Genomic DNA, 16,372 nt, shown 5'->3' with positions numbered 1-16,372 from the left:
CTCATCCAGCCCTTGGTCGTCTCCTATTGTTTTGGTCCGCAATAAGGATGGCTCTGTGCGTTTTTGCGTAGACTACCGGGCGCTCAAAAAGATCACACGCAAGGATGTGTACCCTATGCCACGCATTGACGACGCCCTTGATTCGCTACAAGGCGTGGAATTCTTTTCAAGCATCGACTTGCGTTCTGTGTGCTGGCAGATTCCCATGCATGAACACGATAAGGAGAAAACGGTGTTCGCAACCCCCAACGGGCTATATGAATTCAACGTGATGCCTTGCATTTCGGGCTCTGCAACGCACCCGCGACTTTTGAGCGCATGATAGATACTGTACTGTGCGGCCTGAAATGGAAAAGTTGCCTTTGCTACCTGGGCGACACTATTATCTTTTCGTCAACGTTTCCTGAGCACCTAGAATGATTGGTAGGTTCTGACGTGCCTTGCCGGCGCCGCGCTCCAAATAAACACTAAGAAATGCTTTTTCGCTAACAAATCCATCAAGGTCTTGGGACACGTTGTTAGCAAAGATGGCATCCGGCCCAACCCTGACAAGATTTCTGCAGTCCTCCACTTCTTGCGTCCCGGAAAACTAAAGGAGCTTCGCAGTTTCCTTGACCTCGTCTCCTATTTTCGCCGGTTTATCCAGAACTTCGCTTTTATTGCTGCTCCATTACACCAGCTACTCACTTCTAACATCCCCTGTCTGTGGTCTCAAGAATGTCAAATGGCATTCGACCTGTTGAAGCGGGCACTCACGTCTGAACCTCTGCTCTGTCATTTTGACGAAGCCGCACCGACTATTTTCCATACCGACGCTAGCTGCCTTGGTGTAGGAGCCGTTCTTCTACAATGCGACAAGTCTTCCCTAGAGAAAGTTGTTGCATATGCCAGTCGTGTACTCACCCCTGCCGAAAAGAACTACTCGATAACTGAGCAAGAGTGTTTGACTGTGGTTTGGTCGGTGCAGAAGTTCCGTCCCTATCTCCACGGCCGTCACTTCACAATCGTTACGGACCACCATGCCTTATGCTGGCTTTCTACACTGAAGAACTTGTCCGGACGCTTGAGTTGGTGGATATTACGCTTGCAGGTGTACGACTTTGACATAACTTACAAGTCGGGTAGAAAACATCAAGACGTCGACGCTTTATCTCGTTGCCCGCTTCCAACTACCAATATCAGCGTTGGTGAGATCTCAACTGCCACATCTACCAAAGTTCATACGCTCGCATCAATAAGGCAACCCTTTTTGGACGACGAGCCAACAATTATCTCCCGCCAGCGGTCTGATTCATACTGCAGACGCATGATAGACCACCTTTCGGGAGTTTCTCATCCACCAAACGCGCGACTTCGTTGTCAACTCCTGCTCTTTAAGCTGGACAGTGGGGTTCTCTACCGCCACGTCTACCACCCTGACGGACAGCGCTAGGTTTCTGTACTGCCACGCTCTCTTCGACTTCAAGTGCTCAAAGCCTTCCACGATGACATGACTGCTGGTCATCTTGGTTTTCAAAAAACTCTTGACCGCATTCGATGTCGTTGTTACTGGCCTGGCCTTTCTTCTAGCGTAGCGCGGTACGTCGTTCCTGCAACCCATGCCAGCATCGTAAACTCCCCTCGTCTGCACCTGCTGGACTTCTACAGCCCTTCAATGCCGTTCGAGGTTGTAGGTGTCGACCTTTACGGGCCTCTCCCCGTCACATCTGCTGGCAAACGATAGATTGATTGATTGATTGATTTGTGGGGTTTAACGTCCCAAAACCACCATATGATTATGAGAGACGCCGTAGTGGAGGGCTCCGGAAATTTTGACCACCTGGGCTTCTTAAACGTGCGCCCAAATCTGAGCACACGGGCCTACAACATTTCCGCCTCCATCGGAAATGCAGCCGCCGCAGCCGGGAATCGAACCCGCGACCTGCGGGTCAGCAGCCGAGTACCTTAGCCACTAGACCACCGCGCCGGGGCGGCAAACGATAGATAGTGACCGCCGTGGACCGCCTGACACGCTATGCTGAGACTTCCTCTGTTATTACAGGCTCAGCTGTGGAAGTTGCAGACTTTATTATTCATGCCATAATCCTGCGTCATGGGGCTGCTCGTGTACTGTTTAGTGACCGTAGCAAAGTGTTCCTGTCACAAATGGTAAATGAAGTACTGCGCGCTTCTGGAACTACTCACAAGACAGCTTCAAGATACCACCCTCGGACAAATGGTCTCGCAGAAAGATTTCACCGAACCCTTGCTAACATGATAGCAGTTTGCATCCAACCCGACCACAAAAAACTGGGATACTCTTTTACCGTTCTTGACTTTTGCCTACAACACCGCCGTTCAGCGAACAACTTGCTATTCCCCGTTTTACCTCGTGTACGGACACATCCCGACTACCTTTCTCGATGTCTCCTTCTTTAACAGCCATGGGAATTCATGTCAGTTTTCCAGCGAAGAATAAATTTCTTGCCTGGCCCAGTCTCACCATCAGGCTCGCATCAATACTGAAGCGAGACAGCACGAGCGGAAGATCATCTATAACGAACCCCACCGCGTTGTGTCTTTCCAACCTGGTAACGGGGTGCTGCTTTTGACACCTATTCGCACTCCTGGTCTCTGTGACAAATTCCAATCAAATTCCAACTGCGCTTCATCGGGCCATACATTGTTTTAGAACAAACTTTGCCAGTCAATATATATATATTTCATTATCAATGCGTTTAACAATGAAAAAACGAACCCTTAAGTATACACTTCCTTCACACACACACACACGCACGCACGCACGCACGTGCGTGCGTGTGTGTGTGTGTGTGTGTGAATGGCTCGTTTTTAAGGCTAGTTTTTCACACAACATTAATGAGATCTAACAGACAATAATGCAAAGAAAGTACAGGGGAAGTTATTCGACCTAACTGTAATGCAAATGTGAAGAAAGAAAAGTGGATGAAAAGATAACTTGCCATGGGCAGGAACGGAACCTGCGACAATCAAATAATGTGTGTGTGTGTGCGTGTGTGTGTGTGTAGGTTCCTGCTCAGGGCAAGTTATCTTTTCACCCACTTTTCTTTCTCCACATTTACATTACAATTGGTCTAATAACTTCTCCGATACATTCCTTGGCATTACTGTCTGTTAGATCTCATTAATATTGTGTCAAAACATGGAAAAAGAAGCCCTTAAGTATACACTTCTTTCCTTTATTCGTTAACGAGGGTCTCTTACAGGCAGACTAGGTGCCGTTAGGTTGTATACGAGGGACTATTGGTCAGCTGTCAGCTCGTAATAAGTTCACGTGCTACGGGACGCCAAAATGGCTCATAAAGAGTGTCCCACACTCGCCTCCATGACTACAGGTGGCACTGACTGACACTCCCATGTTTAATTTTACATATAAACCCAATGAAGTGGCTGGGAGGATAGCCGCTGTGGTAGCTCAGTGGTAGAGCATCGAATGCGTTATTCGAAGGTTTACCTTTCACCCACTTTTCTTTCTTCACATTTACATTAAAATTCAGTCTAATAACTTCCCTTATACATTCTGGGCATTATTGTCTGTTAGATCTCATTAACATTGTGTCAAAACCCGGAAAAATGAGCCTTTAAATATACACTTCCTTCCCTTATATTATATTATATTATATATATATATATATATATATATATATATATATATATATATATATATATATATATATATATATATTGTCTACCTATCTAACAAGGCTTTATAGAAACAATCTCTTCTCGAAAGAGCGTAAGTCACTGGAGCTCCTAAGCCATCGAGCGGATTTGGTAATTAAGCCTGCGGATAAGGGTGGCGCGATAGTATTAGATAAAAACTGAGTACCTGAGAGAAGGCTATCGGCAACTCGATGACAAGAACTTCTATGCGGAACTTGAAGAGGACCCAAACTAAATTATTCGAGTGAAAAATAATTCATGAACTAAATTCGCTTCGTAAGAATAGAAAAATCAGGGTCGCTTTGTAAGAACGGAAAAATCACTGTTGATATGTTCAAGGCAATGCAACTAATTTAGCCTGCTCCAGGCCGCTTTTTCTTGCTCCCTAAAATACACAAAGCAAACCACCCCGGTCGTTTAACTGTTTCAAGCAACGGCACAGTAACAGAGAGAATGTCAAGCGCGTTAGACTTCATCGCTAAGGATATTGTTTCAACTATCCCCTCGTACATTAAGGACACTACCTACTTTCTCCATGAAATCACCGGAATCGAGGTTTCTAACGATAACATCCTTGTGACAATGGATGTAGTGTCACTTATATGAACATCCCACAGTCAGATTTATTGATGCAACAGTCACAGCTTTCAAGAAGGCCAGTATGCCGGTGAGCTTAGATGAGGATACGCTGTCAACTTTGCTGCGGTTGAAACTCAGCCACAATAACTTTGAGTTTGATAATAAGCACTTTCTACAAAAAAACGGCACCGCTATGGGTACAAAGATGGCTCCTAATTACGCAAATATTTTTATGGAATCCATCGAAGAACCTTTTCTTGCAACCAGGACACTGAGGCCTCTCGTGTACAAAAGATTTTTGGACAATATATTTATGATTTGGCATCATGGAGAGGAAAGTCTGCTGTCATTCATAGATGACTTTATTTTAACTTCCTCATCAATCTTGTTTACACACACCTACTCCAAGTCAACTATACACTTTTTCTATGCAACTGTTCAAATTAGTGAGAAACAAATTTGCACGAACCTATACAATAAACCAACGGATCGCCAACAGTATCTTCATTTTAAGAGTAGCCATCCGCATCACTGCAAGACAGCCATCCCATACTCGCAAGCACACCGATACCGTCAAATTTTTTCGGACGTGTCAGATTTCGAAGGTCATGCCAAGGATCTTAAAACGGCCCTTGTGGCAAAAGAGTACCCAGAGAGAATTATCGATGATGCTATCATCCGGGCGCGCAGTTTAGATAGGAACGAAATTTTGTCGGGCTCGAAACGACGCCATTTAAAAAACCAAACTAACCTTGTCGTCACATACTCGTCCACACTACCGCACCTCAACAATATCCTTTCAAAACATTTTAACATTACACAGCATAATGCACGTCTATCCTCAATTTTCATGGAGCCGCCGCGAGTGGCCTACCACCGCAGAAAGAACATAAAAGACATTCTAGTTAGAGCTAAGACGATCGAATCTGAAAGCAGTGAATCAGGTTGTAAGCCATGCGGGAAACCACGCTGCCAAGTCTGCAAACACATGACCACTACCTGTGTTGCCAAGGCTTCGTCCTCAGGGTTCAAATTCAAAATTAAGGACTCGCTGAATTGTGACAGCCAAAACGTGGTATATATGCTGCATTGCGAGGTCTGTGGTCAGCAGTATATGGTCAGACTGGTACGGCGTTCATACTACGTTTCAATAACCACAAAGCCCAAGCTTACACACTACCGAATCTCCCTTTTTCCAAGCATCTGAATTTGCCAAAACTCTCATTCGATAAAATACGAGTCACCCTCCTCCAGTCAGGCTTCCGCGGGACTCGTGAACGGGAACAAAGGGAGTCATACTTCATCCACAAATTCCAAACACTAACACATGGCATCAATGAAAGCATCGGCAACCTATCGTTCCTTAAGACGTGCAGAGGTGAGATGGGACACGAATTGAGTCGGGCACAATCAATATATTATTCCTCGATATGCTCAAAGGATGTGCTCAATAGTTATCCGGGGGAATGGACCAACCGAACATTCTTTTATGTTCTGTTCGCATATGTACTTCTTTGTTTCACTACTGTTTTCATTTACTTATTATTATTTTTATTATATTTTATTATTATTATTATTATTTTATTTCTGTATTACTGTTTTGTCGGTTTGCATTTCCCTAAGTTTCCAGAGTTGTGCACATTTCTCTCGCACAATATCACCGGTTCCACTATCTCTTGTTAATATTTGTTCCATTTTCCCATTTCTTTCTGTTTTCGGCCATTGGGTTTAATTATGTTTCCCTTATTACTTGTAAGTAGGAGAAGCCAACCAGTGCCTGCTGGTTTCAATTACAAGCGATTCGGGGAGTGGTACAAAAGGGCTGGATATATGCACGCTGTCATATTAACAACATGTGCCTTCTGGCCCAAAATTTAGCCTGTACTTTTCAAACGGCCTTGCGTGTTTTCAGACAACAGAAGGGCATCAGGGGTGGTGAAGGGGGGGAGGGGACGGTTGCCTCTTTTGCTACAAGTAATTGCCTGCCACCCAAGCTCCATGACCTTCAGCGGTGCGTGGTCGTGTTAGCCGCCCTGCTCTTTTCTTCTTACCTAGTATTTTCTTTCTTTTCTTTTCTTGTACCCTTTGGAATTTTTAGTTGGTTTATTTGGCTTCTGCTGCCTCTATTACTTATGGTTTGCCCAAACATACGACATGTGCCCCCCTCTAAACAGGACCTCTCTCGCCCTTCTCTTTTTTGCTAGCTCCAGCCAATGAGACGAGAACTGTTTGGCACAGCATACCTCACCACTGTAAAACATTACTAATTTGTCGCTCTCTTCCGTTTGTTTCTTGCCCCACCACCATTTTGATGCGGCATGTTCGCATAGCGTCGCACTTATTCACAAACCCTGACGAAGTCTAGTGGCTAAGGTACTCGGCTGCTGACCCGCAGGTCGCGGTTTCGAATCCCGGCTGCGGCGGCTGCATTTCCGATGGAGGCGGAAATGTTGTAGGCTCGTGTGCTCAAGTTTTGGTGCACGTTAAAGAACCCCAGGGGGTCGAAATTTCCGGAGCCCTCCACTACGGCGTCTCTCATAATCATAAGGTGGTTTTGGGACGTTAAACCCCACAAATCAATCAATCAACCCTGACGAAGACAGGTCCACCGGTCGAAACCATTGGAAATAAAACTAAGAAAAATGCTAAGTGGTGTCTCTTTTCTCTCTCTCTCTCTGTACATACATATATATATATATATATATATATATATATATATATATATATATATATACTGAAGAAGTTCTCCAACGGGCCAAACGTACTTGGGAAGAGAAGAAACACAGCTATATATATATATATATATATATATATATATATATATATACTCAAATAGAGGTGTTGAACGTCGAGAAAGGTTCAGACGCAGCTTGGCGAAAGGTGCTTTATGAGGCAGGTATGGCTACCGGCGTGCGCGAGCTACTACTACGGCCACCGATCGTCGTCTTTTTCAGTAACAGCAGAGCGTCCGTTATTCAGATTTATAGCGGCAAGTAACAGCCGAAGCAGCTGCAAGTAACATTGTAGCTTTGTGGTAAGACACCTGCTTGCCATGGGAACGCCCGGGTTTGATCCTCAATAGGACCGAAAGTTTTATTCTGTATTTTATTTGCTTCTTTTTCGATTTTTTCCTCACAACCAACGGTGCCGACGCCGACGGCGGAATTTCTGCGACACGAGCTCTCTAACGCTATCGCGTTAAAAAGGGAGATGCGAAAGTACCTGCGGGCGGCACGCGAGGGGTCTGGCGGAGAGATTCAACCTCGTAAATCACAGGGATGTGTCTGCACAGTGGTGCCATGGTATGTCCTCGCACCTAATAACATAGCCATTCATGTTTTATGTGTTATGTGTTGTACTGAACAACAATTACACATACTCGCTTGTAATTTTTTTTTAAGGGTTTCTACATAGCATAAATAGCATGGTAACTTATTTGTAATATTTGTGATATTAAGATGGCTTTATCGTTTGCCTTCATCATCTGTCATGTATCAGGCAGGCAGGAGTTTTCTTCAAGTCGAAAAAGGTTCCCATTTCCCGAGCCCACCTTCACCCTCAAGATTAAAATGAACATGAATTTGGCAGTACTTTCATAAGAAGGAACCCTGCCTTTTATCCTGTTCTGGTGTCGGGTTGTGAGACACTACCCAAAATCATGCACTCTAAACAGTGCAAAGCGAGCATTTTATATTAATGCTCCTTTATGATGCAGAGTTATAGATTCGACAGCAGCGCCCTAAAATATACTGAAATGATAACTTACAGGCTCGTAAATCACACAATCTGAGCTGTAGCTGGCTCCAGGAACCACACCAGCACCACCAACAAGTCCAGCAGCCAAGTTGTCAATGATGTTTCCATACAGGTTGGGCATGACCATCACATCAAACCGATGAGGATTAGCTACCAGCTGAAACACAAAACTTGTCACTTTTGAAGCTGTCGGGTAACGAGACTTTCTGTCCAACTTAAGCAGCATAAATACATGTGCTATTTATTGCACATATGACAAACTAGTATGAACTTTTTAAATCTTCCTTAATGCAAAACAAGCTGAACCTTATAAAAGACTAGAAACAGGCAATGCAGACAAAAAGAGTGGTCACCTGCATGCACGTGTTGTCGATAATCATAGACTCAAACTCAATTTGTGGGTAGAGCTCCGATATTTCCTGACAGCAGCGCAAAAATAGGCCATCTCCAAGTTTCATTATGTTAGCCTTGTGTACCACAGTGACCTTCTTCCGGTCATGCTTAGTGGCATAGTCAAAAGCAAATTTTGCAATCTTGCGAGACTTCGTCTCTGTGACAATTTTAAGACATTCAATCACCCCACGTACACTCTGTAAAAAAAAAAAGAAGTCATGAGTTGAAACCTTTAACAAAATTTACAGTACATTAAATACAAGACAACTGGTAAAATGCAAATGCAAAAATCAACATACCTCATGTTCAAGAGCACTGTATTCACCCTCTGTCTGCTCTCGAATAACATAAAAGTCAAGATTATTATGCCGAGTTTTGATACCAGGTAAACTGCGCACATGAACAACATTGGCAAACAGATCCAGCTGATTTCTGAAATCCAGAAGCAATACGCGATATAGTTATTAGCCCTAGCAATCATTCACTGCAACTAACGAAAATGCAAGAAACATTCTTTACCTGATCTTCATGTTCAATGTTTGCAAGTCCCCTGAATGCGAGATGTTTGGTGAAGACAAAATTCCTTTGAGTGCAATGCCATTCTTCTGCACCGAATCTATCACAGTTTCAATGGGTGCACTAATTGTGTGGTGAATCTCACTGTAACAAGTCAGAAAAAAAAAGAGAAATTGACTTTTCACTGCTACTTATTTTCAGCCATGATACATACCTCAAAAAGAGTTCTTCAAACTCAACAGGAATACTGATTGCCTCAAAGACCTTTTTGACAGCGTCAGCAAGCTCTGGCCCAACACCATCACCAGGAATGAGAGTGCATTTGATCTTGGCTTGAGGGCGTGAAACTGGTTCTTGCTAAGAATTCAAATCCAAAAACATGGGAGAACAAATAAGGAAAGCTCCTCATGTGAAAATCAGGCAAGACTATCCCCACAATCAACTTCAATAGAGCTAGTTAGTACAGAGATTACAGGAATTTGACCAGCATAACTGAAAAAAAAAAAAAAAAGTAGGAAGGGCACATAGGAAATATTTTTTGTCTGCCTTCTCTTTCTAGTTCTATGGACTAAATTCTGAAAGCAATCACATTCAGTGGGAGGTACTATGTAGTTCGAAATACAGTACAATCACAGTGGTAAGTTTCTGTTCTCTCAACTTTCATGCTTTGAAACATTGATCCTGTTTAATTTCCATATGGTCATGTGTTTTCAAATACACTTCTGTTTTAAGTTGTTTCATCCTAAAGCTACAACAGTGCACTATTAAGAGTGCATAGACCACTTACGCCAAATGCCTGCTTCATGACCTTGCGGATGGCATTTTGGGCAAAAAAACGGACAAGAAGGAAGAGAGCACAGACATGCGCAGATCTGTTCTCTCTTCCTTCTTATGTCCTTCTATACCTTGTGCAATTACTTTGCCACAAACAGCTGCGCATATACTGAAAAAAAAAATTGTCGAACCACTGACACGATTGCCAGATGAAAATATCAGCCTACATTCAGTGCAATTGATGGCCCGACATTTTAATAAAACTGCCAAGCTGCCAGAACACGTTATCTTGGGTACAGTTTCAATAGTTTGTAGGCTTTCTACTCAGCAAGTAAAATTTTCTGTATGTAGCTTTTTACTATAACTTTAGTGCTTCCATGAACACAATACTATTTTTTTTTTATGATACCTTAAACAACCTATATATGGAAGTGGCCTAATGTAGTCTAAGGTGTATAGTCAGTAATGTAGGTGGCAAAACTTTAAATCCCAAGTTTCAAGGAAATACTTAACATTTATATCAGCCTCACTGGGACATCTTGTACAGAATCAGTACAAAAAGCACAGAGCACAAGAATACAAAGACACAGTACAGTGCTCGTACTATGTCATTCTATTCCCGTATACCATACTTTTTGAGCAGATTTTGTAGCAGTGGCATCAAATTCAACTCGCCCACCTCTCTACCTTACTCATTGGGACAAGATAAAATTGAGTGCCCAATTGCAAACTGCATTTCGGGACATCCATTGCTGATGCTAACCAAATAGACATGGCATCCTTACACCCTGTTTCATACATTGCATGCAATACTGCAGAAGCTTCAAATACATAGTGGTTATTTCTCACAAAACATTCATGACTTTCATGGTTCAATTAGTATTTTTGATCGGCAAAACTTTCCATGGAACTTCACATGTTACAACTACAACTGAGAAAGATTAGGTGGCGATGACGTACTATATAGTCATTTTTATGCATCAAGTATCCAGCACGATATGTTCTTGTTGCGAGTGCAAATGGTGCAGTGCACTCATTCATTGCATTGTCACTCCACTTGTTTGATAATAGGTACAATAGGTTCAAACACCTCCTATGTAAATGTTATGTCAAATTTTGCAATAAGGAAGCATGAGATGAAATTACACCAATGAAATGACACCAACATATATGTTTCTTTCATGTGATGCAATATTCTTCTTTGCCACAAATGCGGGCAATGAAAGAAGTTGGCAACCTCTAATGAGTGGCCTGTATGCATGAAATGATGTACAGTAGAATTTGATGCTATATACCAATGGTTCTCCAAAAAGCTTATTCCTAAATAGCTCAAAAGCTTCGCAGTGACAAAAAAGTGGCAAGATTCATGAATAGAAGGAACTGCACACCACTGCAAGTTATGCAGAAATAAAGCACAGAAAAGTGGTGTGAGCAACGTTTCAATGTGATTCAATAATTTCTGCTATTTGGTTTCTACTTCAGAATTTGCTAATATAAACTTGTCACAAATTTTCTGTTGTAACTTAATGGGTAAATTGCTTTTTCCAGTATACAAAGCAACAACAAACATTTAGGCTGCTCCTAGTAATTCTGTTGCAGGTAAACAGTGGTTGTCGCTGAGAGGCATCAGTTTCTGAGCAAAACATGAAAGAGCTAACTTTTGCAGAATACTTTTCATCATTTGATAAGGACTGCTAGTCTTCAGTTAACCCATAAACTTGTCTTAATGTTGGCAAAGCATTTTTCTACGACCAATTGTGACTTGTTTCATGCCCTTTACACCAGTGTGCAGTGCTATAGAAGTATTACATTTTAATTCAGTCCATTCAATGAATACAGTGTCCTATGTGCATCAAGTATTCTACTATTCTTTTGCTTCTTAACCATCAATGTCAAGAGTCATCCAATAGGAGTTTATCATGCACAAGCTGCCTTACTTGGCTTACTGAATGTTCAGTAATGAATGGCATTGCATCGAATATTGCAAATATGATCCTGCTTTTTTACCAGATATACTTCACACAACCCATTGTGCAGTGCATTTTATTTGTATAGAAGCATTACTGCTTTATGTTCAAAATAGTGGGAGCTCCTGCTACACAGTAACAACCTGTATAGCAATAACTTATGGGGAGGTTGTAAAAACAAAGCATTACAGGCAAGACTACCTTCTCAGGTGACAACTAAAGGGGCTATTAAATGAAAATTACATGCATGGCTCTTTTGAAAGACAACACCTCTCCAATAGTAGCCGTGACATACATTTTAGTTCAAAATGTTTACTCCTGAAAGAGTACTAAGCAACTAAATTAGATTTTGAAAGACAACACCTCTCCAATAGTAGCCGTGACATACATTTTAGTTCAAAATGTTTACTCCTGAAAGAGACTAAGCAACTAAATTAGATAACTTTGTTTAAAAGTAGAAACCATTTTGGGCACAGAAATTGTTGTCACAAGTTCTACGCACATCTATGAGTACATTTTTTAAGCACAGAAAATGTACTCATTTTATGCAAGAGAAAAGGAGGCTTGAAAGCAGTGCAAGCTTTAGAGAAGGTGTGTGCTTAATTAATGTATTGTGACTGATAGTTTAACAAATTTTACCTAACACCACCATTTCAAGGCTTCTACTTTTTGACGATAGTTATAGCGCGAGAACAAAACGACGACACAGAGACGTGTCTTTCGTGTCCTTCTTGTCCCTGTGTCGTCGTTCTGTTCTCGCGCTATAACTATCGTCATGCCATACCAACTAGCCCAAGCTGCCACACTTCTACTTTTTACTTCATTTACCTCCACTTCACCCAACACTCAGTAGCTAACTCAACCTCTCCAAGGAGTAAATACCAGAGAGTTCTTGGATGGAGGACTGAATTTTCATTTTATAAATGAAGTGCATCCACTCTCTTACTACAAAAAGAGCCTTAGTAGGTATTGCAACTTCCACAAGAAAAGATGACTAAGCAGTCACATTTCAAAGAGAGATGAGAAACGCAGAATGCATTAAAAAAAATTGACCAGCCCTAGCTAAGTCATTCCCTCTAGCTGTCCATTTAAAGAAGAACTTTTGAAATGCTAGAAATGCTTCAGAGGTGAAAAACTTGAGTGCAAAGTCGCTTAAGTGCAGGAACAGCCCTAGCTAAGTGATTCCCTCTAGCTGTCTATTTTAAAGAAGAACTTTTGGAATGCTAGAAATGCTTTAGAGATGAAAAACTTGGGTGCAAAGTAAACGTGCCTGCTGCTTTTCATGCAGTAGGCACATTTATTTTAATAATGTTCCTACTGTCCATAGTTACGCAAAAAGTGTGCACTACTATTTGTATTTAAAGGGACCGGAAACTGATTTTTTCCGACCCAGTTTTTGCCGGTGCGACAGAAAGCTTACCCTTCGTAGTGTTTTAGCTGCCACAGTTAATCCCAGAAGCACGTAGTGATCTTATAACCAGTATTTTTCAATCTGAAAGGCTCTGAACACAGATGAGCCCTTTTATCCAGCAACGCTGAGAATTGATAGCGATGCCAGTATTCTTCTGGCGACTTGTGCATGCTGTCATTGTTCTGCTTTTGCAGCAGTTTCTGTCACTATGCTTAACCACGTTTATTCCGAGTTTACAACTATTTTTTAAAATAACAAGCCATTACAATGAGACGATGTGGCTTTATACAGGTTCTCTGTACTTGTACCGCGTTGTGTGCCCCTGCGCCCGTGGATGGCTTGACTGTCATCGTTACTTTCTTGACACACAAGCTAAACTACGTCACTGAAAACGTCACTGCGCATATGTGCGGCCGTGCCGACTAGCAGTACATGTCATTTTTGAGACAAATTGTGAATGGAAAAACCACGTCACTACAAATATCTTCGCGACCCAGAAACTGGGTGCACAGTTTCATGAGCACGCAGAAAAGTTGCTCCAGATGGGCTGACGAGCATGAGATGCATACGTGATGCGAAAGCAGCGCCACCATAATGCGTACTAAGAAAGAAGTGAACAGTATTTCAACACTAACAGGAAAATTGTTGACCTCGCACACTCGTTTACGGTCACATGACAAGGCTAATTGGATAATTGAAGTTTCTGCCAACAGGTGGCGCCATAGGCTATTTTCCCGATATCTAATGAAGAAATAAAAACAAGGTTGGTTTGTGTCACTATGAGGGACAATCTTTCCATCTGTGCAGTCATCTAATTTCCTGTTTTAGGCAGTTATCGGTGCCTTTAAAAGCCAACAGCAAAGAAATTTGGCACTCCGCAAAAAGTGAACATAAAGGTAGTCCAGCTAGAAGTAGTCCTGCCTGCCAAGTGTCGCTTTCGAAATACAAGCCCTTACCTTAGAAAAAAGCTTGCAAACGATGGTGTTTTTGAGACCAAAACTACAAAAAAAACGACACCATTATGGCTGAGCAGAAGTGACGTGAACAACAGAAAAATCATCCCATCTGCGCTCCTGGAGCACGCACATTGCGGACGCACCCCTTAGTGTGCGTGTTTTTGTAACTTAAGAAAGCTGCGTGAACATGCCTCTTATCAAACGCTGGTCCAGGCTTCCCACTGGTGGGTTTGCCGTGTGTCACCCGCGTATTAAGAAACGCTGCTCTACTGGCCATCAACTTCAATGCAGCACGAATGCGTTTCGAACGCTGTCTTTGGGCGGAGCCAAGGCAGCATAAACGCACAGACACATTCAAAACGCGCTGCATTGAAAGCAATTTGAACGTGGGAAAAAAGCCGTTCAGCAGCAGGGAGGTTTGCTCGCAAGGAGCGATGCGGCAACGTTCTGTAGTAATCATCATATCCGGTTCTGTCCGATTTGCCTGGGCACACCGCTAGAGCTCCACGTCGTCTGCTTGCTCATAATTAGAGCACCAATTATAAATTAAATACGTAACTGCAAGATTTTTCACTGTTGTTATCGTAACTTACCATATATGTACTACATATTTATGGCCGTTTCTGCCCAAGTAAAATGTCGTTGCAGTTGGCCTTCAAGGCCTACACCGACCTTGACAACATGACAAGTCAGATTAATAATAACATTGCAGAAGCCATTCAATTCCCTTTATAATTTTATACATGCAAAGCAAATCTTTCCCAAAAATAATGAATGGTGGAAGAGTGTTGCACAAGCTGGCAGGTAAAGCGAAACTGAAAGAGTGGTACCAAGCACAAATATACAACATCAAAGTGCAGTCCATGTGAAGACAAATGAAAACGGAAGGCTTCCCAGGCACCACCAATATATGAAAAGTTTTGGCAAATACAATTTTATTTAAGAGCTTTTACTGCAACAATGCTCATTTATTAACACAGGTACGACTGCAATAACCAATAACACTTTTTTTTTTGCCAAGGGTGGGGAGAGGGTTCAGGGAGGACCCTAACCACACCATCACACTTATATTAATAAGTTATGCTTGTTAGTAGTAGTTTTTACTAGTGATACACAATGCAGTGTAAGGAAATGTGACCAAACAGGAGATATAGATTGGCGTGACACGTGCAAATTAATTTTATTTTTTGAATGACACATTTGTCTTTTCAATTCTTGCTGTACGAATGGCATTCTACATACAAAAGAAAAGATAGGTGTCGTGTCATTCAAAGATTTTGCATCCTTGACGCGCATGCAATAGGGCGGGCGTATGCGCAGCTAAAGGTACTGCAGGCCAGAGGTACCCTTGTCCAGTCCACACTCTTGCATGCTACTACGGCCAGAGGGCTAAATATGCCTGCGAATCCGTGAACTCACCGAAATCTGTGTGGAGACCAGGTCAACACATGTAAAATGAACACGCCAAAAATCTTAGAAGCACCAAGGTAACAGCAAGGTCACGAAGAAATTCAGGGCTTAGCACGGCCAAGTATTTTTTTTTTTATGTAACAGCTTGTGGCCGAACTAAGTAACACAATCAGCGGAACACCCAAGCCGCATGTGCAGTAACTTACCACGGCTTGCAGCTGACCAGCAGTGACCGCTATGCACCTCTGATGCTTGTGTGTGTTCTGCAAATGAAGAATGAAAGTTCACTCATGCTATATCTACCTATAAAGAGCAAACGTCTGTAAACGGCACGTTAAACTGCTTTAATTAATTCGGCCAGGTAACATATTCAATGATCAAACGAAAACAGGGGAAACACTTCACAACGAGTACCGAGTCATGATGGTAGCAACAGCAGTGAGCTGGTACAGTTAGTGTATCAACACAGACTCTTTCTTTCTTTCATGGCCTCATAATATTCATCGCACATATTTAAACTCCATCACGCAGTAGAGAGAAGGAGCAAAAAATATTTAGCAATTATTTGCATGCACCACAATACCAAGCACTTGGCTCCTAACAACGTATGATGAAAAATATAGTACGTACAAGGCTGCACAACTTGCTACAGTTCTTCAATATCGAACGAAAATTAATCATTTTGTTCGTAACGACAGCAATCCCGGTGCTGCAAGGCCGGTAAGGCGAAACCACCACAAGTATACGCTAATAAATAAATAATAATAAAGCACCCTGGCCACCTGGTGACCTTTATGAGTGACCCGAAAATATTTTAGCAAACACTATCTAATTTACTGAGTCATGCTATAACTTCGCGTTCTATTAAGCTACTCAAGTGAGCTATTTTAACAGCTACGAAAGCAAACTAAAAGGTAGAGCGACGTTGA

At 42.2% G+C, this 16,372-nt stretch overlaps 1 protein-coding gene across 1 annotated transcript in view; it reads right to left on the bottom strand.

Annotated features, from left to right (window-relative positions):
- Positions 1–16,350, bottom strand: part of LOC119175872 (isocitrate dehydrogenase [NAD] subunit beta, mitochondrial) — a 21,152-nt gene extending 4,802 nt beyond the window's left edge. The window contains exons 1-7 of the mRNA XM_037426891.2: positions 16,074–16,350; positions 15,650–15,706; positions 9,140–9,282; positions 8,929–9,069; positions 8,709–8,841; positions 8,370–8,606; positions 8,027–8,173 (exon numbers count right to left, since the gene is read on the bottom strand). Of these exons, the coding sequence (XP_037282788.1) occupies positions 8,027–8,173; positions 8,370–8,606; positions 8,709–8,841; positions 8,929–9,069; positions 9,140–9,282; positions 15,650–15,706; positions 16,074–16,124 (909 nt within the window). The 5' untranslated portion in view covers positions 16,125–16,350. The remainder of the gene's footprint in view (positions 1–8,026; positions 8,174–8,369; positions 8,607–8,708; positions 8,842–8,928; positions 9,070–9,139; positions 9,283–15,649; positions 15,707–16,073) is intronic.
- Positions 16,351–16,372: the final 22 nt, after the last annotated feature.

The sequence above is a fragment of the Rhipicephalus microplus genome, chromosome X (assembly GCF_043290135.1).
Source record: "Rhipicephalus microplus isolate Deutch F79 chromosome X, USDA_Rmic, whole genome shotgun sequence".
In the NCBI taxonomy this organism is placed as follows: Eukaryota; Metazoa; Arthropoda; class Arachnida; order Ixodida; family Ixodidae; genus Rhipicephalus; species Rhipicephalus microplus.
This window is presented reverse-complemented; position numbering and strand designations above follow the sequence as displayed.